The sequence below is a fragment of the Alligator mississippiensis genome, chromosome 2 (assembly GCF_030867095.1).
Source record: "Alligator mississippiensis isolate rAllMis1 chromosome 2, rAllMis1, whole genome shotgun sequence".
NCBI lineage: Eukaryota > Metazoa > Chordata > Crocodylia > Alligatoridae > Alligator > Alligator mississippiensis.
Window position 1 is genome coordinate 286,039,689 of NC_081825.1, and position 23,334 is coordinate 286,063,022.

The window sequence follows — 23,334 nt, forward strand, 5'->3', positions numbered from 1 at the left end:
GCCCCTGCCCTGGAAGGGGGCTTTGTGCCTGGCTGCAATATGCTCAGAAGATATTAGGGAATACTCCACTAAAGAAGGCAACTCCCTATCCCCTCCAAGGCCATGCCAGTTGATCGTGGGGAACAATTCCTACATCATCTAGGGGCAGAGGGAAGTTTTGCTGTGTTCCTGCTGAACCCAGGCATCAACCAAAAGGCAATGCAGCAGCCTGGAGAGCTGAGCACTGGAAGGGCCCTTGTGTCCTTCCCCTTTTCTCCATGCACTGTAAATGATTAACCTTATTCCTGGAATTCCCCCAGGGCAACCTCCCTCCCTTTCCCTGCAGCACCCTGAATAATCAAGGCAGGAGTGAAAGCGAAAACCAGCAGTTCACGCCCACAAGGTGAACAGACAGTTCAGCGCTTGCAGGAGACTTTTGCCTGGGACTCAGCGTCTTACTTCCCCTTCCAAGCTGCTTCATTAAAATCCCCTGGGAAACAAAAAAATTAAACAAGAAGCAAGAAATAAAACAAGATGCCAAGGAGCTTGCAGGCTGGAGGAGGATCAGCTGCCAGTGTCTGAGGACAGCAAGACGATCCTGCTGCCGGCTGACTCAGGTGAGTGTCTCTGTGTCCGGCAGGAGCATCCTGCCACATTCCCCAGCTAGTGCCAGAGCCCAGACGCCATGATGCCTGCTCTACAAAGGGCACTGTCCCACTGCTGCCATGGCAGAGGTGCCTGGTTATGGTGCTCTGAGATGCTGCTCCCACAGTATGCCACATGGGACCATTGTGGCAATGTGGCCAGTAAATCCTGCCCTTTGTCTTTCCTGCACCAGGCAGATTTCTACAGCTCTGCATCACCACAGCTGCTGTGCTGGGACTGTCACTGTTGTCCCACAATCAGACCTGGCTCAATTGGAGGCTGGATCTGCAGCACCCCCAACAGAGAGATCCCTTGAAAGGATGGTGTCTTAGCCCTCCATCCGTCCTTCTCCCCCCACCCGAGGCTTTTTAATTTCCCCTTTCCTGGAATTTCCCCTCTCAATCCCTGCTTCCTTCCCCAGCTACTACGTGCAGGTAGTGACATACACCACACCACGCTGCGGGGCTAGCCCTGAAGCTAACCAACAAGTCACCCCTGTACACATATTATTGTAGAAAACAGGGACCCCATCAGTATGCCTTTCACAGCTTACATACAGGAGGCTTTTGACAAAGCGTGAGAAGAAAAACAGGAACAGTCCTGAATAAAAATTGCCATTGCTTTATGCCTCAGGGAGGAATTGATTGTGCTAGAGATTTTAGAAACAGCCCCTGCCCCAAAGAGCTTGTCAGCCACAAAGCAATCACCCACGGAAAGGTAAAAGAGATAGAGAAGCCTGACTGCAGTCAGGTCTCAACATAAAAAAGTAAAGTCTGAGGAGACACGGCTGCAATTTGGAAGTGAATCCAAGTCACGGCAGTAAAATTATAACAAAATAGGAGAGGGGGTGGCTTTAAAGGGAGGTTGAAATAGTAAAATCTCTGAGGTGATTCGGGCTGGAGCTGAGCTGTGCATGCTCTATATTTTTACTGTGGTCAGCCTGGACAACTTGGTGAGAGGCACTGGGAGATACAGAATGAAAAGATGACCCGTGCTCCAAACAGCTGTCCAGTCTGAGACAAGAGATGACAGATGGATCCAGACAGACTGATGGAGAAGCGGATACAGAAGGAAATCAAGTGACTGGCACCCTAGATCTCTATCTCTTCTTCCTGCCCATTGGGCCAGACTGAGTCTTTCCTCAGTGATCAAGACAAGGACTGGTTAAACAGTATTTCCATTCTTCCCTTGCTCCAGAGGAAAAGCTGCTTGTGACACCCTGTTAGTAGGCACCAGTTACTCATCCCAGCCCCTTGCATTGGCTCAGCTCTGCTGGGTGGTCCCTTTTGAAATGCGCATCATGGCTCCGTTTGCTTGTAGTGTGGATCAGTGGCTAGGCTGAGTCTACTGGCCCATCTGGAGGATCATGCAGCAGGCTCTCACACTGTTAGATGCCAGGCAAGGTTACCCACTGTTATGCTCACAGCTCAAATCGGCAGGCAAAAAATAAAGTGGGGACACTCTCCCAAGCCCCACACACAGAGCCCAACCCAGGAGGGAAGCCAGCTGGCCATGCCACTCACCAACTGTACAGGTGTTCAAAGTGTGAACACCTGCTGCATGCACTGGCGTGGATGGCCTTAGCTCCCCCACAGGGGCAGAGCCAGAGCCAGAGCCAGAGCCAGAGCCAGAGCCAGAGCCAGACAGGCAGTGGCATGAGCTTTGTAGCCCCGCTCACACAAAGTCATCCAGAACCACCCCTTCCTAGCCCTCGACACTGCACAGGAGCTTGCAAGTGTAATCTGCATGTCCTGCAGTGTGTCTGCGAGCAGCCTCCTCCACACAGGGGAGCAGCAATGACTAGAACAAGGGCACAAATTGCTTGGTCCCATAGACACCAGCACTCTCAGGAGCCCAGCTTGGTTGGTGCAAAGGTTTGAGTACCTCGGTGGTACTATTTCCTCCATAACAGGGCTGAGATGTGTTCTTTAGGCTTTATTTCTTCTCTCTGTGCTTAGGGATACATGGGCCACAATGAAGTAGTAGTCCTTGCCTCAAAGTGATCTGCTTGCAGCACCCACGTGGAATGTCATTCTGCACAGTGTGCTGATCTCTGTAAAATGCTTGTTCCTCCCTTTCTCATAAACTTTGGTCAGTTATGAACTAGTTAATCACTTAAACTACCATCACTGAGCATCTGAGCTAACAACCCCATTGAGATGATTCAGGTAGTTTCCTTCTCTCAGAATGAGTGCTTCAGGCTCTTTACAAACTCAGGCAAACATCTTTACAGTGGTCACAGTCAGGTCATGTGTGAAGCTCTCATTGTAATCAGAAAGGCCGGAGAACTTTCCACTGGCTGGTGCCTTTGTTATGGTCCATGTCTCCCTAGGGTCTGCTATTTTGGTCTTTAGCGCATAGGCCACCCTCTGTCCCCTTGTCTCAGAGGAAGTCCTGGAAGCGCATCGCAGGCTTTCCCTGCTTGTGTGCTCTTTCTCTGTATGGAACCGATGGAGCCAGAGGTATGGGGCAGCAAAGCCTGAAATATACCCTCTTAATGGATAGCCCAACCAGGCAAGAAAGGAGCAGTGTGGTAAATTGCTTCCAGTACAGAAGCTAGCATAGGGCAAGGGAGACACCTCAGCCTCCTGCTTTGTAAGTAGCAGGTCCACCATCCATGGGAAGGAGAGACTGTCATTATAGACCCTTTTTACCCAGCCAGCTAAGAAGAGACTTGTGGCCACAGAGAGTCACCTAAACACTACTAATTTGGCTTGATTCCCAGGGGCAACCAGCAATGCCACCCACAGGCAGGAGAATACACAATCAGACCTCCTAAGAGAAAGGCAGGTGTAAGGAAGTTGATCTCCAGGTGGTGCCTTTGTCACAGGGTCTATTCTAGGACAGCACTGTTTATATCCCTATCACATGAGCAGAGTGAAGTCAAATGTTACGATTCAGTCCTTTACTAGGAAGAGAAATTGCTAGGTGACAAGAGCACAGAAAATAGTGGCAACTGCTGCCTGCCCCAGAACTCCTCATATTTTAGCAAAGGTGGAAAACTGTTTCTAGATATCCCTAGTATAGACAAGGCTCACAAGAGGCTCTGGGATAAAGATCCATCTACGAGATGTTTCCAGGCCGACGTTGGTCTATGTTTGGATTCAAAGTGCTTTCCTAGCTACGAACGTCTCCTAGCTAAAAGGGAGGCAAGGAGGGGCCATCACCAGGAGAACTATACCTTGGTTACTCAGGGCTGCAGGAGGGCAGTCAGGAAGGCCAAGGCGGAGCTGGAACAGGGACTAGCAACCCGGATCAAGAACAATAAGAAGTTCTTTTTTAAATACATAGGAGGTAAAAAGAAGGTACCGGGTAACGTGGGGCCCCTGCAAGACGCGCTAGGAAATCTGGTTGTCGCACCAGGCAACAAGGCTAACCTATTTAATGATTTCTTTGCCTCCATTTTCCTGCGCAGGGACCAGATCAGCCTGTCCGCCGGGACCCCTCAGGCCCCAGGGGAGGTGCACCCAGGCCCAGGGTCAGTGAGGACCTAGTCAGGGAACTTCTGGAGGGACTGGACATATTTAAATCAGCTGGTCCTGATGATCTCCACCCCAGAGTGCTGAGGGAAATAGCAGAGGTCATTGTGGGACCCCTGGTACGGCATTACGAGCACTTGTGGTGCTCTGGTGTGGTGCCAGAGGACTGGAAAAGGGCCAATGTGGTTCCCATTTTCAAAAAAGGGAGGAAGGAGGACCCAGGGAACTACACAGGCCAGTTAGTCTTAGCTCAGTCCTGGGGAAGCTCTTTAAGAGAATTATCCTGGCGCATGTCCACGAGGGGCCAGCAGGGGAGGTTATGCTCAGGGGCAATCAACATGGGTTCATTAAAGGCAGGTCCTGTCAGACCAACCTGGTGGCCTTCTATGACCAGGTCACAAAATCCTTAGACTCAGGGGTAGCAGTGGACGTGGTCTTTCTGGACTTCAGGAAGGCCTTCGACACTGTCTCTCACCCCATTCTCATTAAAAAACTAGGGGACTGTAGCATCAACACCTACACAGTCAAATGGGTTGCTAACTGGCCGGAGGGCCGCACCCAGAGAGTGGTGGTGGTTGGGTCATTTTCGACCTGGAGGGATGTGGGCAGTGAGGTGCCCCAGGGCTTGGTCCTTGGACCTGCGCTGTTCAACATCTTCATCAGTGACTTGGACGAGGGGTAAAATGCACCCTGTTCAAATTTGCTGATGACACTAAGATGTGGGGAGAAGTGGGCACGTTAGAAGAGAGGAATAGGCTGCAGTCAGACCTGGACCATTACAGAGATGGGCTGATGAGAACAGGATGCGTTTCAACACTGACAAGTGCAAGGTGCTGCACCTGGGGAGGAAGAACCAGCAGCATACCTACAGGCCAGGGAACTCCCTTCTTGACAGCACAGAGGCAGAAAAGGATCTTGGAGTCATTATTGATACCAAAATGAACATGGGGCGGCAGTGTGGGGACGTGGTCAGGAAGGCCAACCACACCTTGTCATGCATCCACAGATGCATCTCAAGCAGGTCCGAGGAGGTGATCCTCCCCCTCTATGCGACACGGGTCAGGCCGCGGTTGGAGTACTGCGTCCAGTTCCGGGCGCCGCACTTCAGGAGGGATGTGGACAGCATTGAGAGGGTTCAGAGGAGGGCCACCTACATGATCAGGGGTTAGCGGGGCAGGCCCTACGAGGAGAGGCTAAGGGACCTGAACCTGTTCAACCTCCACAAGAGAAGGCTGAGGGGTCATCTAGTGGCCATTTGCAAACTAGTCAGGGGGGACCAGCAGGCATTGGGGGAGTCCCTGTTCCCCTGAGCACTCCCAGGAGTGACTAGAAATAATGGTCACAAGCCGGCAGAGGGTAGATTAAGGCTAGATATCAGGAGGCACTACTTCACTGTCAGGGCGGCTAGGATCTGGAACCAACTTCCAAGCGAAGTGGTGCTGGCTCCTGCCCTGGGGGTCTTTAAGAGAAGGTTAGATGGACACCTCGCTGGGATCGTTTGACCCCAGCATTCTTTCCTGCCCGTGGCAGGGGGTCGGACTTGATGATCTGCTCAGGTCCCTTCCGACCCTACCAACTATGAAACTATGAAACTATGAGACAGAGTGTGCAATGTGAACTTTCGCTGCATTGTGTAACCCCTGCAGAACTGTAACCATGACAATTCGGAGTGCAGAGAACACGACACTTTGATTTCTGATTTCAGGAGCCAGAGGAGAAGTCTGAGGCTTTTCAAACTTGCTGCAGTCAGTGCTGTGTGATGTCTGGAACTGACTGTCCACATCGTGAGCCAGAGCCCAGGGCTGAATGCCTTCAGATCTCGCTGCCTAAGCAGAGCAGCTGCTGCCAAACCCAAAGTTGTGAGGTAGATAACCCAAAGTGTGACAGCACAGATCTGCCTTTTTGATCTGAACTCATTTAGAATCATCTAAGAAGGAAAGATATCTATGTAATACAGATATAGAGAGCAGAGGTTTGGGGGTTCAGGACACATACCTTTCTGAACACAGCTGTGCTTTGGGGTTTATGAGATGGCTACTAATTTAGTCAACACCAGGATCTGAAGTGGAGATATATAGCCCTGAAAGCAGGAGCCTATACAGTCAGTGAAGAAGAGCCAGTCTCTAGCAGGGGACAGTACTGTACCACACACAAGCTGTAGCTTGGGGACAGAGAGACAAATTCCAAAATGTGTGGCCAAAGACTGACTCACAAGGGAGCAATATCCCAGCACAACCTAGGCCTACTGCGTGATTCTGTTGTTTTGTTTGTTTCAGTAGTTCCCTTGTCCTTCTGAAAACTGATGATTGCCAAGATGGATGAAGATAAAAAAGAGACACCTGTGGTCAATGAAAAAAGGAAGTCTGTTTCAAAGCCAGTGTCTCCAGGAAAAAGCCCGGTGGATGAAAAAGCTGATTCTGGTTCTACAGTAAATGACTCGCTCTTGAACAGTCAGGGGGAGAAGAATGTAACAAGCCCTATAAAGGATATTAAAAATATGTTAACCTTAACGAGAGACACTTTTGGCAACTTGAGAAGGAGCAAACGCTTATCACTGAGAAGAAGGAACTCCAAAAGTAACGAAGAGGACCGCCACCTGAAAGCCCCCAGCATGGAAGAGTGTGTGGAAGAGGCTGAAGCTGAGCCTGTTAAACAAGAACCTCTCTCAGGTAAGCAGTGGAAATAAAAATCAGTGTAAAAGGGTTGTTGGAGTTATAATAACAGTCAAGCAAAGCAGAACCCAAGTGCAATAGAGACTGTCCTGAGTACAGAAAGGTCTCATTTAAATGGCCAAGCACAGGGGAAAACTCACCCAGACACCAAAGGAGAGCCCAGAATAGGCTTTTCAGTGGCCATCTAAAGGCCCATCTGCACCGTGGTGGTGGCATGGTCTGGCCAGGACAGGTCTGAGACACCTCATCCATACACCACCCCAGCCATACTCCAAAGCCAGAAATACACCAGCCAGGCTTTTTCAGACCTCTTCACACCAGTGAGATCTGTATCAATGAAGGTACATGCTTATAGTGATGCAGTCCAAAGTTTGTCAACTGGCTGTGCTCAAATCTTGTCAGTTGTGTCCATCTCCTTACCTAGATACATCAGTCATGACCAAAAGGACTATGATGATAATGTAGCCTGACCTCCTACAAATATGTGCTATTGTGTCTTGCTGAGCCCCAAGAACTTGTGGGTGAATTAGAGCATCTATTTTAAGTGATATCTAAACTGATAGCGGGGGTTGACCTGATGGCTGCTCTAAAGCCCATATCTGCTGACTATTACCTCTTTAACTCAGTTTCTGGGGGCAGGCCAGTCCCACCCTGGGAGCTTTGCTGAGCACCATGAGGTCAAGCCTGCTGTCACTTGCCTCCTGCCCTGCTCCTTTCTGCAGCTGGTTGAACTTGGCCAGGTGTGCAGGCTTCAAGGACAGACAGCAATCCCACAATTCCCTGATCCTGACTTCTGACCTTTTTGTATCACATTTCCTCTCCCTACTGCCATTAAATGGAGACAATCCTGGGTGGAGAGACAAGTAGTTCATAAAAGGGCTCTATCTTACAGATAAATATATTGGGAGTGGCTTTGGTGAGGGCTACTGGGAAAGTAAGTATGTGGCTGAAGGTTCAACCCTAACTATCAGAGTAGACATACCCTTATGAAGGCATTCAATCTGGATTTAAAGATTGCAAATGATGGAGACTACACCATGCACACTGGCAAGCTGTTCAAAAGGTTAATTGCCCTTCAGTTGTCTGCCTTAAATACCCAGTTAGCAATTAGCCTTTGGCTGCTATATTAAAAAGTCATTCCTTATCAGATATCTCTTCCCTGCATAGTACTTCTAAAGTACAGCCAAGTTGCTATTTAACTTTCTCCCTGATAAATGGACTCCATTGAACTCATTTAGGTCTCTCATTGTAAGAACTTGTGTATACACAGGTTTTGTACCAATTGAACAAGAATCACATTACAGTTAATGGGTGCAGTGCCTGGGGCAGGACTGCTGCAGCAGTATTTGAAAGGAAAGTAGAAAATGTAATTGGGGTCAACCCCTGTTTGGATTCTAATATGTGGGGCCTAACATGGCCCAAACGGGGAATCAGACAATGCAATTTGGTTCAAATTGTTTTACCAAGATGCCTTCACTTTGACCTGGAGAGGTACAGAGCTGGCTGTGGGGCCCCTCCAGGTGCTTTTGTCATTGTTCTGCAAAGCTGCAGGGGGCAGTAATTCCTCCGAGTGGGAGGTGCCCATTTCTGAAACACGTGTGATAGGGAATAGGAGGAAGAGTTCTTGGACTTCCCCATCCCTCCCCAGTGGAAAAGCCTGAGAATTCATGTCAACGCTAACCAGTGTCCAGGTTTATTTGGAACATATGGGACTGCACATCTTGTGGCATCTCTAGGCTGAATTCCCAGTACATGCCAGGGCACCTGTGGTGCAGAAAGAAGTGCAGCTCCCCGCTGTAACTCAGAATGCTTTACAGGAAGTGTTCTGAGTTACAACAATCCTCCGAACCAAACAGAAGTTCACCTTTTGTTCCAGGGTGGAGGTGGATCTAGCTGCTGGCTGCAGCCTGCAGCAATGGCCTCTGCTGCCTGTGAGGCTGCAAAGTTTTCAGAATGGGAGGGGGGGAAAGGAAGAGAGGCTTGTTTTAGGGGTTCCCCAGCTGATGCTGGAGGGTGGGGTTGGTGAAATGGAGCCTGTCATCTTGAGGGAAGCTCCAATACACCCACCCCACCCCACCCTCCAGCAGGGGCTTAAAAACACCCAGACTGAAGTCCTTTCACTCCCTTTCACCCCTCCCATTCGAAAAACAGCTCAAGGCTGGCAGGCAATGCAGATAGATGTTACAGATAATGCTCTGTTTTGAAACATCTTCATCTGAGCCCTCATGCAATGAGGGGTCAGATTTTCACTCAGCCATTTTTTAAGTTGTTTGCAGCCATGCACTTGTGTTTAGTCATGGCTATAGACAGCTTTCTGTGGCCAGATTGGGCAAAAATTGTCACTTCTGTCTGTGCCCCTGAATTCCTGCATTCTTCTCTACAGCCTTCCCTCAATTTCAGCCCTGTGCATCTCCCCCTAATCTTCCTTTGCCAGGGTTCAATGTGCCCCAACCTCCTCTTCTGCCATGGCAGGAATTCTGTGTTGCCATCCCTTTCTTCTTCCCAAGCTCCCCAAATCCTCACACCAGGGACTCAGCCCTTCCCTCCTGCTTGGAAAGGTCTGTGTACCCTGGAAAGGTCTGCTTGGAGGTCTGTGTACCCTGTGACCTATAATAGGGTTCTCCATTCCTTACCAGGGTCCTGTGAATTCCCCTTTGCCTCCTGCTCCCTCAAACAAAATTTTTTATCCAGGGGGTAAGCCATGCAGGGTGCCCACATGACCCAGTTTTACTGGGAGGACTAGTAGAGGTAGAGTATTATACAGCTGAAAGGCAGTCATTAGGACTAGGGACAGACATTACTCATAAACCGGTTTAAGCGATAGGAAACTGGTTTAAATCTGTAACAGAACAACTGTTCAGTGCACATAAACCAGTTTGAAAATGGCTGAAACCAGCTGGAGATAGACCTGGTTGAATGTACTATCAGACAACTGATTTGGCTCAAACCTATTTATGCAATGTCTGTTCCAGACCTCTTGCTGGTTTAAGATAAACCAGACTCCCCCAGCATCCCAGCATGTTCTCTGGGCTGGGTGGGGCTCTCTGCTCCACAGCAGGACTGGCCCCTCCCCTCTGCTCCCTGGCAGGCTCAGCAGGGTCTGCCTGACTTCCCCCTGCCCTACCCCACCCCCTCACTGCTTGCTGCTGAAGCAGGGATCCCCGCTCCCTCCCATCTCCCACAGTATGGACAACAGCTCCACAAACCCTAGGCATGTGGTATGATAGCTAATGCTGAGAAGTGCCTGTGTGTGTCTCCAATTTCACTGGGACAGGAAGCAAGAACAGTGACTGCTTAGGGTTTTTTGGAGCTAATCAACAGGTCAGCTGTTAAGCTACTTAAGAAGAGTTTGAATCTCTCTCTCTCTAATGGAGAGAGGCTATTGTTTTGTTAATGAAGTGATACACACTGTTATCAGGTCCCTGTTGGCTTGCTCACCTGTCAGTTTGCTGCAGACAGTATAAAGAAGCAGGGAGAGGGAAATTGAAAAATTCTGTATCATCAACAGATGCATGCACTGCACACCCTGCCTTGCCTCAGAGTGCTAGCAGGAGGCCGGGGTCTGGCAATACTCCTGCCCCTTGAGTAGCCAGCAGGGAAAAACCTGGGACAGTGCAGGCAGGGTGGGGGTTTACACCCCTCCTTAATCAGAGCATCCTGCAAGGGCCTGGCCCCACCCTCGTCCCTCCTCAGCTCAGCCCTGTGGAAGGGGAGGGAAGGCTGCTCTAGTGCCCCCTGGCTTCTAGCTGGAGCCACTGCAGGCATGTACCAGAATTTCCTCAGTCCAGAAAAAATGACTATCTGGTTACAAATCAGTTCAGCCTAGCCAGGTTAGACTAACTTCCAAAGATTGAATCAACTCAGGCTCAGGCTTTTTGAATGTCTGTCTCTAGCCTAGATGTGTAACTAGTGGTGTTTGTTCCCTGTGATCCTTACAGACGGGTGGGAGGTGCCTCTGAGTGCCAGAGGGGAAGAGGTGCTGAGCATGGGGTTTGCCCCTTCCAGTTCTCACTGAAACAACAACAACACATCATGTGCCCTGGGCTGCTGCTCCTGCTGCAACAGCAAAAGTGCAGGACTGCGTGGGGCCCTCCCTGCTCATGATCAATGTGAAATCCATGCAGCCAGACTGGTTCTCAGTAGCCACTCACCAGTGACACCACTTTGCTTTGAGATACACAACAAAAGCAGCCAGCCAGAAGGCTATTTCAGCAGAGAGAAGCCTGTGCAGCCAAGTTCAAGTTCAGACCCATATCAGAAGAGGGGCACAGCTATAGGGTCTCATGTCTGCCTGGAGCCCCAGATTGCCCAGTATCTGATGCATTCCCCGCTGGGTGCCAATTAAACTTTCCAAGATTCCTTCTCCTGTGAAGGGTATTACTTGGAAACAAGCTGTTTGGAGAGAGATGGAAACAGTACATCAGTGAGTTCGTTATTACCACATTTCTCCTCACTATCCAACACGAGTTAGGCAGATTAAAGGTGATCTGTTGCATATGTGCAGTTGGAATACTTGTATGCACACAGGAGGCACTTGAGAGCTGAGTCAGTCCTGCAGCCCTTACTCACACAAACCTGAATCCTGTGGTATTTTGCTGTTGTCATAAACACATTCAATATCTAAACTTAATTTAAAATCTTCTTCCTTCTCCCCTGTCACATTCTTTCTGTAGTAATGGAAATAAACGAACTTATTCAGCAAAGGCAGCTTTTAAAGGCCTTTCAAAGCATCAAGTATTTGGAAGATGAAATTGTGACTGAAATGGATGGCAAGGATTCTGATGACAAGCCCACAGAATTTTCCAGGAAAGTCAAAGATGTGGATTTGCTTTACAATTCCATTGCTAATGAAATCAAGTCTATTGTGAAGAACACGCTGGATCATCCCAGTATAGAGGAAAAGCTACTGACTTTGCTGGTGGAGCTAATCGCTGAAGAAGAGAAAGCTCATGGTAGGGCAGAGGGGACAGAATCTCCTGAGCCACACTTCCTTGGCATGCCCAGAAAGTGGAGAGAGGTGTGGAAGGACTCTGTCAAAGAGAGTGCAGAAGGGCGCGTCCTTCAGGTGCCCATGACACCTGAGAAGGACAAGGATTCTTGGCTTGCTGTCCATTTAGGGTTCCTCAGAAAAAATGTTAGGGAGGATTTATTGAAAATCAAGCACTCTGTACAAAAATGCTACCCAGAGGACTATAAAGTATGTGACACGTACGTGGAGTGCTTCCACAATGCCATTTCTTCACACCTGCAAGGGCTCTTGCAGAGACACTTGGAATTCAATGAACTTTACGCATTGCTTGATTGGGTTGCTAACATGTACCGCAGGTAAGCTACTATTAGTTGTACCAGCTCACTCTCCTACAAATAATCACTTGGCTCTGAAACTCTGCAGGGTGCTTTTAAAGCATGAAGTTATTTTTGGCTTCCCATGTGAGTAAAACTGATGCAATCACTTGGAGTGCAGAGGAATGTTCTAATCTGATAACTGCGAAGACAAAGGTTTAGGGGTAAAAGTACTTGCCACGTGTCTACTGTATATTTGAGTTGCCATGCTTCTCTCTAACTCACTGACCTGCTGTGCTCATATACCACTTAGTTCCACTTTCAAATGTCATATTTCAGCTCTAACAAATCTCAATTTCCCCCATACGGAAATAATTTACAAAGTACAGCATCTGTTAAGAGAGTTTTTGGGGCATAGTAAGCAGCCGGTGGAGCTGCCTTCTTTACTCCTTTTTCAATTAGGTTGGAAACAATCCACGCTACTTCTCTTCCCCACGGGTCACTATCTGAGTAGGCACTTCTACATGTGATATTAGTGCAATGCAATTAACTCCGGTATGGTTTGCACTGGTGTTTATTGCTCCTGGGCACCACGTCTACAGGTTCATCTGGGACTGCAGCATGTTCAGCTGGGTCAGAGCAGCCGCAGCTGGCAGGGGGCCCTGGGGCTGCTCCAACCCAGCCCGACATGCTGCTGAGGGGCTGGCTGGGGCACAAGTGTACTTTAGCGAGGGGCTATTCAGCGGGCAGCCCCCACACTTTTTTTTTCATAGATTCATAGACATTTGGGCTGGAAGGGACCTCAGAAGATCAAAGAGTGCAGTCCCCTTCCCCAGAGGTAGGAAGTCAGCAGGGATCATAGGATCCCAGCAACATAAACATCCAAATGTCTCTTGAAAGTGTTCAAAGTAGGTGCTTGAACCACCTCCTCCAGGGGTCTATTCCAAACCTTAGGGGCTTGGACAGTAAAGAAGTTCTTCCTTATGTCTAGCCTGAAACGGTCATGGAGGCGTTTGTGACTGTTTGACCTTGTCATCCCTTGGGGTGCTCTGGTGAACAGACGTTCCCCCAGATCCTGGTGAACACCCCTGATAAACTTATAGGTGAGCACCAGATCACCCCTGAGCCCGTGCTTTTCCAGGCTGAAGAGTCCCATGGCTCTCAGACTCTCATCATAAGGTCTGTTTTCCTGACCTCTGATCATAAGTGGTCACACCGAAGTGCCCTCCTGCCCCAGCCAGTCCCATCAGCATCTACATGTGTGTTGCAGTGCACTAAATGATGCCACTGCAGGATAGTACTTGTGTTTATGAGTACTATCCTATGGCGGCACTTATTAGTTTACTGTGGCCTAATAGGGCCACACATGTAGATGCTGAGACTTTACTGCAGAGCTAATTAGTCAACTCTGCAATAAACATCTCATGTAGATGTGCCCGGTATGTAGGATATTGCTAGGTGGAATTAACCATAGTGTGGCTCAAATGTCTCCTTACTTTAACAGGAGATGTGGGTTTCCAGTTTCTCTAAACATTATCAGTAGTGCAGTAGTGGTCAAAACATGCTAGGCCCTAATAAACATGGAAGGCAGAATCCCAGGCCAGAACAGCTTATAGTCAAAATGGAAAATAGAAATATGTGAGGGGGTAGAGGGAAAGGAACCATACCAGCAAGGTGGAATTATTATGTATTTCATTATATTGATTCAAAACTGGCTCTCTACCTAATTCATTTTACAGATATCACTATCACCGCAGGGGCAGGTCTTAATGGGGAACGCAAATGACAGTGGTAGACCAGATGATGATAGATATTCCAAGTACAGGAAACGAGACACATCACTGAAGGGAGAATGGTGAATAAATGAGCCAACTTTTGTCAGTGTCAGTCATGTCCTGTGGGTCTCCGGCACCCGGGGGCCAATGTCTAGATTTGTGCCCCCCACCCCACCGGGACGATCCAAGCAGGGTGTGGGTCCCGAGGCAAAGCAGCCTGTGTAGAGCCTTGCCTCTTGCCCCATGGCACTTCTGTGGGAGAATCTGGCCACAGAGGCGGTGGCTGGAAAGGGCCGGAAAGGCAAAAGAAGCCCACAAGCCATCAGGCAGGCGGTGGGCTACACACAAAACACAGGAGGAACCCCGGTCTTTCCGGCCGGCGTGCCACCCCCCAGCTGGCACCTGGGGGCCATGGCCCACTACTGCCTCCCCCCCACCCCGTTGGTATACTACTGGTCAGTATTTAGCTAGGGATTTGGGATCCTGACTTCATGCAGCAAACTTCAAAAATATTAATTTAAAATTCCATTTCAGGTGAAAATGTTCCCTTAACTACTGCTTTTACCCAAATCTAAGATGATCTTGAATTTAAGATGACCTCCCCAATAATGAGCAATAGGTTGGCCACCCCTGAGCTAGATGATAGAGCAATACCATCAAACCAAGCCTTTCCTGATGACTGCTGATTCTGCTATCCTCCAGCAACTGGCTACAGCATTCTCCTTGGATCCCACCTTCATTCCTTATTTAGGACCAAACTCCTGGACCAGTGGCAACACATAGGGGGCTCATGGGGGTGCACATGCACCCCCTGAAAGTGCCGGTGCACCCCGATTGGCCATGCTCGCTGCTTAGGCAATGGGCAGGAGGGGCAGGTGAGAGCACCGGTGGCCCCCCCCCCCCCCCCAAGCACTGGCCAATTGCTGCAGCCGCTCCCAGAAGCAACTGCAGCTACTCCTGGAAGAGAATGCAGTAATTGGCTGCAGCAATCAGCTGTCATGGGATCAGCAGCCAGTCAGCAGGATTGGCCGCAGGGGACCCCCCTACATCCCACCCCCCCTGGTTGGCAGGACTGGTCGCAGCAGGGGCACACGCCCCCCCGACCAAGGTGGCACCAATGCCAATGATCAAACAGAAATCAATGAGCATTCCAAGTGCAGGTTCATACCCCTCATGGGACACTGTCAGTTCAGCTGTTTCCCACATACAGCATTGATGCAGAGTTAGCAGTGTATGTCCTGAATTAATTGAGAATGAATGTTTACAAACATTTTCCTCTTCCTTCTTCCCCAGTGCTTACCAGGAAGCAATACAGAAAGATGTAACATGAACTCATGCTTGCTCATTATATGTATGGATTGGTTAGGTGGCACATTTGAATATTATGCAGTGTTCAATCAGATGAAGCCTAATAATGGATTTCTCATTGTGGAGTGAACAACACATCTGTTCTCCCTCCACCCCACCAAAAATAGTACTGTACCTTCCCACTAATCAGCTGTTTTGTACTGCTGGTAACTCATGGAAAAATGAGTAGCATGTCAATGGAATGCACTTTAAAGTCAAACTTCTAGTTCAGAGTTCACCCACCTCTTCCATATGGGAAGGAAATGCTGTAGTGCCATCACTCATGTCCAAACTTGTTCGTACATGTGCGTGCTTTCCAGATCCTGGCCTTCCAAATGCCACCTGGATAACCTGACCCATGATCTTACTGTATGCACAAGGAAGTGGACATGCAAAAGAAATACTTGGCCAGTTCTAGAGGAACATACTGTTGCTAGAATTAGCCCTAAAAAAAATGCCAGTAGCTCCCTGTGAAATGAAATCAGCATCAGGTTGTTTGTTTAAAAAAGTAAGTTCTCATAGCAGATTTCATGTCCAAACAATACCAGGCATGTCATGACTTCTGAGATGGGCTGGAACCATAACATCATTTAGATTTTGAATAATTAGGATTTTTGAATAGCAAGGAAAGGTTGCCTGGTTAAATCTTGAAAGCATGCAACACAGTTTAAGTGCCAAGTAAGTATAATAATTATGTAGCTCATGCAACATGAATATTCCATCAATTTACTCTTGCTCCACAGCAGCATAATTTGTTCATTTGAATTTTTAGTGAAGCCCTTCTGGGTTGCCCTTGTCTCCAACCAGAGGTAAAGACTGAAAATCTGCCTCTGCTTTTACCACCAGCAACTTGGGAAAAACTGAAAAACGACTACACTGATTCTTTAAAGGTAAGACTCTGAGGCCTGCTAGCAGATATATCTCAGGTAAGAGACAACAATGCCAGATTCAGAAGCCTCCCCATTAGAGTTTGATCCTGAAGGATGCTGGATAGCCCCAACTCTTAAAGATGTGAAGCACCCAGCACGGCACACAGAATCAGGACTTAAATGACTATGACTCCAAGATTCCTTAGGATGAACCATGCCAATCTTCCACTGTTGGGCATATGGTCTAACAACCAGCCCTAGGTAGCCAATAGCACTGGTTATGGGAGTAAGTAGTCACCACTGCGCACAGGGTGGCAAGGTCAAGACAATGAGAATTCTGTTGCAGAGTTTCTCTTCTATCTTTCCAAGCTCCATTCATCCCTGAATGAAAGCCTGTCCTTTCCTATGATGTATTCTGCACACCATGTATATATTAAAGTCTGTTTATTGATACTGACCTGTCAATTTCCCTCCTTCGCTGTTTAATATTTAGGAGAAAATAAAGTGCTATTTTGACAATATCCTGAAGCTGGAGATCACAGAGAAATGGGAGAAGGAACTTCAGCCAGAAGTGGTGCAAAACCAATACAATTCATCTCTATACTTTGATATTCAAACGGTATTTGATTAGCTTATGCAAAGTACATGCTTTTCCTTTCATTCCAAGGAAACTGAAATATTACTTTGTGGTATGTAGGTGCTGCCTCCTGTGATAATTTATGTTAGTCACGCACTTGCAGAATACATTAGAAAAAGCTGCCATTTATTACAACTTTTAGCTCTGCCACTTGCCTTCTAGCTGCAAATTAAACCTGCTGTCAGTTGTGTCACTGGCATAATAGGCAACTGATTTTAAGGTCTTTAAATCTCTTTGATTAGGAATTTTAAAAAATGGTTTGTTAGAAAAGCCTCTTCGTTGAAAGAGCTACTTTGTCCCAGGGCTGTAGCAGCCACCGAAAGGCTGGAGGCAGAGTGACAGCCACTCAAATTTGAACAGGAAGAAAAAACAAAAGCTTTTACTAGCTTTAGGGAGCACAGAGTAATAAAGCCAAGAGAGTTTGGATTCATTTTCAAGACTTACAAAGGATTGAGTCATTTCAATTGAATAATCCTAAAGAAAAGAGAGAGAGAGAGAGAGAGCACGAGAGAGAGAGAAAATCAAAGATTTTTTTGCCTACTGCTGTGACTCATTTTCCATAGAAGAATTTTCTACATTTTTTTTGATAACCATGAAGGCAGATGTGAATCGGAGTAGCAGATGGGTAAGTATGTTGGGAAAGGCAATAGAACAAGATTGTAGCTTGTCTGGCTTTCGAGGCACAGCTGAAATTGCGTGAATAGGGATTAGGAGGGACCAGGGAGAGGACTGCAGTAGTCAAGATAGGAAATGACTCAAGCACAAATGGGGATTTCTGAGGTGCAGGCCCAGATTCTCAGCTGCGGCTAAGGTGCACTCTGGACAGTCAGTGTGGAGAGTAAGGCAGTTTTTGGTTATGTTGGGCTGCGGGACTAGCTGGAGTGCTTCTGGATTTTTACCAAAACTGGCATAGAATAATGAAAAAAAGTCTGGTAAATATCTTGGTGCTTCCACCGGGATATATGAATCACTCCCATTCACACTAATCCAAGTTACACAAGTCGGGTGGATGAAGGTGATTCCCCTGTACTTGTCCCGTTTATTGGATTCTTATCACACCATGTTCTAGATCATTGCAGAACACATGAAAACATCAGGAAAAATCTCCACAAGGCTGGGAACGGCAGTTCTTGAGATCTGTTTGGTAGATCTGAAGGAATACATCCCACGGTAAGTGCTGCTTGCAGCAACAGATTCCTTCCAAAGTGAGGACCATGTTCCCAAAGGTCAGGAGAGGTATCCATAGTGTAGGGTCAAACATTAGCATCATCTGGCATACCTGTGCCTGTTGCTGAGAGAACTCCAATTCATTGGAAGCATGACAAATTTAAAAGAGGATCTGCAGAAAACCAATATATACAATAATAAACAGACAGATGGGAGAAATGCATGTCACCCATATATTTGATGTCAGAGCTCCAAAAGAGGAACTGTTGGCCGGAAAGGACTTTCTGCCAGTATCTTATCTTTTCAACATGCTCCAACTGTGGTATGCAGAGCCTGGACAACAATTAAGCACCTACCCAAATGAGGCTGTAGAAAGGCACAGCCTGTAATCCTGCATTAGCCTGAGAGCTTTGCCATTAACTTTGATGGGTGCAGAAGCAGGCCTAGAATTCATGACTTATTTCTAGCCTGACGTCTGAGTCTCAAATCACTGCAGTCCAGTTCAAGGGAGTAATTTATTCTACCTCTGATGACATAACATCCTTTCCTCGTGAGAGTAGCCCCGAGGGTCATGGCTAGATGTCTGCATTAAAATGCAGCTGCCAGTGTTCAGGTCCCAATGAATGTAGCCCTCTTCATCCTCCCATGGGGGTGGACACTTCCAGGAAAGATAGTGGTTGCACAAAGGAAACAACAATTTCTCATCCTGAGACATCTAATTGCCTCCTCCTATCACACATGTTGGATTGTACTGAGAGGAGAGTTATGCTCAGGTTTCAGATCAACACTGGCATAACAAAGGAGAAGGACTTTTCAGCATGAATCAACTCCATCCGAGACTAAAAATAATTTTGCATTAACCTTTGCAATTTCACACCTCAGGAATGAGCCAAGTGGGTAGTTTACTAATAAACATTTTACAAAATCAAGTGTGGGAGAGAATGAAAATTGCTTTCTTGAATGTGAAGTTGTAGCTTTCTGTGAGGCATGACAGATATTTAAAAACACTTAAAAGCAACATGTTTACCCCTCCAAAATCTCATTTCCCATACCCTAACTACCCCAGCGAAATCCAGATTAGTTTACATGAATCGTGTTTACAGGCGGGTTCTTTTTAAGAAGTATTATGATTTTGCAATTGAAAGTGATTAATCTAAGAATATTCCTTTCCTTTTAATTCATTTCTTAAACTTCTGTAGCAAAATCAAACTACTTTTGGTGGAGTTAGACCTCGATGACGTTGGAGGTCCCTTCCAAATCTTTGAGTTTATGATTAAACAACTAGGGACCTAAAGTCCCTATAGTGATAGGGGGACACAGGTTTGCTCCCTTAATTATGTTTTCTCATATATTATGTGTGTTGGGGCACAAGGACCATGTTGGTCTAAACAAGATAACTTTAGATCAACAGAGCAATAAAACACAAAAGAATGGAAGCTAAATCCGCAGTGAATATGGGGAATATTTGTCTCTTCCAATTCTCTCTATAAACTTGAATGTAAAATGGAGCCTATCTTTAGCTATCAGGATCCTCAAAGATACAGAGATAAAAAACAAATACTGATACCTTATACACCATGCTGACAATACACGGTGAAAAGCTAAGGGGTGTTGCCTTGCTTATGTTGTATTTCTGGTATAGAATGAGCCCTGAGCTAAATCCCTTGCATGTTAGCTGAAGTAGGTACACATTATACTGCTCCAAAAGCCAGAAAAATGACTGGAGTATTTTGTGACCCTTATTACTAATTCATTTAATTGTCCACAGTTAAAGACTTCAACCTATGCCCTTTCATGTGTACACATTTCTGGAAGCTGGAATCTGAACCATGCTGATGACAAATGAGCACATTCCAGATAATCTGTATATTTGGGTATAATGTATCTTGTTCCCCACCCCTATCCCCCAGTAAGACATACAAAAAATGTGTGCATATAGAAGAAAACAGACAGGTCTGGCAGTACGTTTGCCTCATCAGGTTCATGAACATGAAATGTTGTGTTGTCTAAGAGGACATGTAAACTGCTTTGCTTCAACTAACTGCAGCTACTTTCTATTTTAATTAATGTTGCAGATTTGTAAAGGTTTTTCTGGAGTGGGACAAAGAGAAAGATTTCTCCTTGTTTCTGCCATATTTAGCAGCCTACATCAACAGTTTCCACGATCTGATGTAAGTCTGAAGTTCTCTTATAACAATTTTTGGGTTTGGAGAGGGAGGATGGATTTTTGGTGGGTCTCAGAGTTAGAAAAGAAGGAATACGTTAAGGCCCAATAGAATCAATGGCCCCAAATCAACCTGGGTATAAGTGAAGTGAAAGAATGAAGTTACACCAACAGTGATTTGGTCCTCTGAGGATTGCATAACAGTGCCCATGGCATTTAGCTGATAAAAGCTCATTTTGTCCTAGGGATGAGGATGGAGCAATAGAAAAACATTTGCCAATGAGATCAAGGGCTTATATTCAGGCCCAGCTCTGGTCTGTTCTTCCAAGCCATTTGCAGATCTCAAAGAATCCTCTTTTTAGTTTAAAGTCTAATAGTGTAAAATCAGCCACTGCTGCTCCTTTTGACCTTAGGAGGGAAAAATATCTGGAGAATGCACTTCGTTTGCAAAGGGTGTGGGCTGTAGCCATGTTAGTCTAAGGACATAGGCAGACAAAGTTCTTTGGGTGAATCTGATATCTTTTATTAGACCAACTTAAATAGTTGGAAAAACATTTTTTTAAAAGCAAGCTTTTGGGTTTAAAAACATTTCGTCAGGCTGAAGAAGTTTCAGCAGTTGGGATGAAAAGTCCAGAAAGAGCACACACAAACTGCTGAAATTATTTGGAATCAGAACTGGAGGTCATTTGGGAATGGCTGCTTTGGAGGTTGCCTGTAACATCACAGTCCAGCCCGAAGTTAACTTCTGTGACCAGACTACACTGGAACCAAAGATCTAAGTGACCCTTGGCCAACTCTTCCCTTCCAGGTGTATGCCAAACCAAGCAAAAGTGTCCAGACCCTATCCTGCCTCCTTGTTCCAGCCCAGTTGTGCCACTGACAGGGATATTTGGCCCTGTACCATTCACTGTAAGCATAAGGTTTTAAGTTGCCACAGCCACCAGTGCCCACAGTGGATTTTTGTTCAGTTCCACAGTAAGCACTACCAGCAGAAAGCCTCTAGGTGGCACAGTATATCCAGGAATTAGTCACATTCCAGCTTGTAGCAAGCAGTATAAAGCCAATAAACCCTATTTGAAAGTCAGTCCCAACAACACTCTCATTTCTAAGTACCAGTCATTAAAAAGTTTCTTTACATTTCTCTGCTGAGGATTTCTTAAGACAGTAAAGCAAAGGTCAGCACTTTCAAACCAGGGCCCTGATTCTGCAAACACACACCTACTTCACTTTATGTAGGGGAATTGACTCCAGTGGGACTAGTCAGACATCAGGTTAACCACATGCACTGATGTTTGCAGAACTGGGGTGCTGAGTTGTAAGAGGTGGCCGGATTAGATGGCATCTAAAGGTACTTCAGTGACATAAGTTTCCAGATGTTGATCACTGTGTAGAAATCACTGGAAATAGCAAAGATCCAGGGTCTGTAAACATCACATCATTTATTTAGGTGACTTTAAATACAGGTGTCTGGCTTTAGTCAATGATTATGTTAGAGCACTGCTTCTGTCTGGCATACATATAAGCCAAACAATGCAGCTGGGAGCAGACCCAGACACAGACATGGGTGAACTGGGCGGCCACCTGGGACCTGGACAGAAAGAGGGCCTGAAAATGAAAAAAAAATTTACAATTGCAAAAAAAAGTGTTAATAGTGTGCATATATGGACTGGCAATGTTATCAACTGAGAAAAAACTATTTAAAGACATAGATACCACAGATGTGATAGAGACTTTTGCAACAAGTCTGATTATTTTTATCATTATCTCTGGCAAAGGGGGGCCTGATACTAAAAGTTCACCCAGGACCACCAGGAGTTTAGGTACGGCACTGGCTGGGAGTGAATCAAGCCTTGATACCAGAGGGCAGAAACAAAAATGAGAGCCCTGTTTTTCTGACTGTACATAAGCCTTTTCCCTAATGTGCTGAACACTGGAAGCAGCAACTGAGGGAAGTTTGCAAACCAAGTTTAAAGCTCAGAAAATTTTCTGGAATTTTCTGAAAAAAAATATTTCTTTGGAAAATGTTGATTTGCTGAAACTGTACGTGGAGCAAGCTGGCTTCCATGGGAAATGGTACTCGAGTCCAGGAATAACAGGGACATAGTGGGATAGCTCCCATGACTAGAACACTGTTATGGATGGGTATAAACTGTTCAGGAAGGACAAGGATGGGAGAAGAAGAGGAGGAGGAGTTGCACTTTATGTAAAAGAGCTGCATGATTGCTCAGAGCTCCAGTATGAAACTGGAGACAGACCTCATGAAAGTCTCTGGATTAAGGTCAGCCAGTGGGGAGAACGACAAAGGCGATGCTGTGGTGGGTGTGAGCTATACACCACCTGACCAGGAGAATGAGGTGGATGAGGCTTTCTTCATACAGCTAGCAGAAGTTTCCAGATCACAGGCCCTGGTTCTCATGGGGGACTTCAGTCACCCTGATGCCTGCTGGGAGGGCAATACAGCAGTGCGCAGGCAATCCAGGAAGTTTTTGGAGAGTGTTGGGGACAACTTCTTGGTGCAAGTGTTGGAGTGGCCAACTAGGGGCCGTGCTCTTCTTGACCTGCTGCTCACAAACTGAGAAGAATTGATGGGGAATGTAGTAGCGGATGGCAACTTAGGCACCAGTGACCACAGCATGGTTGAGTTCAGGATCCTGAGGAAAGGAAGGAAGGAGTCCGCCCTCAGCAAGTTTTCAGATGACACCAAGCTGTGGGGAGTAGTACATATACTAGAGAGTAGAGCTAGGATTTAGAGAGACCTAGAGAAATTGGTTGATTGGACCAAAAGAAATCTCATGACGTTCAACAAGGACAAGTGCCAATTCCTGCACTTAGGATGGAAGAGTGCCATGCACCAGTGCAGGCTGGGGGCTGACTGACTAAGTGGTAGCTCTACAGGAAAGGACCTGGAGGTTACAGTGAACAATAAGCTCAATATTAGCCAACAGTGTGCCCTTGTTGCAAAAGAGTATACCGGGCTGCATTAGTAGGTGCATTGCCAGCAGATTGAGGGAAGTGGTTATTCCCCTCTATCCAGCACTGGTGAGGCCACATCTGCAGTACGGTGTTCAGTTTTGGGCCCTCTGCTACAGAAAGGATGTGGACAGATTAGAGGGAATCTAGCAGAGGGCAATGAAAATGGTGAGAGGGAGCTGAGGAACATGACATAAGGAGAGGCTGAGGGAAATGGGCTGATGTAGGCTGCAGTAGGCTTGTGCAACGCCTAGTATTCGCTTCGGATTCAGATTCGGCCGATTCAGGGGACAGTGGTTTGATTTGGTGATTTGAATTGCTGTCCTGAATCGATTCAGCTGAATCTG

General features: G+C 46.8%; 1 protein-coding gene across 5 annotated transcripts in view; it reads left to right on the forward strand.

Annotated features, from left to right (window-relative positions):
* The first annotated feature begins 360 nt into the window (after positions 1–360).
* EXOC3L4 (exocyst complex component 3 like 4) overlaps positions 361–23,334 on the forward strand; it is a 44,083-nt gene continuing 21,109 nt past the window's right edge. The window contains exons 1-9 of one of the 5 annotated variants that reach the window (XM_019481560.2): positions 361–596; positions 1,564–1,845; positions 5,809–5,967; positions 6,380–6,772; positions 11,449–12,100; positions 15,953–16,070; positions 16,543–16,668; positions 17,756–17,856; positions 19,929–20,024. In XM_019481560.2, coding sequence (XP_019337105.2) covers positions 6,406–6,772; positions 11,449–12,100; positions 15,953–16,070; positions 16,543–16,668; positions 17,756–17,856; positions 19,929–20,024 — 1,460 coding nt within the window. In that variant the 5' untranslated portion in view covers positions 361–596; positions 1,564–1,845; positions 5,809–5,967; positions 6,380–6,405. The remainder of the gene's footprint in view (positions 597–1,563; positions 1,846–5,808; positions 5,968–6,379; positions 6,773–11,448; positions 12,101–15,952; positions 16,071–16,542; positions 16,669–17,755; positions 17,857–19,928; positions 20,025–23,334) is intronic. The other 4 variants (XM_014596463.3, XM_019481561.2, XM_019481562.2 and 1 more) reach the window with 4 other exon arrangements.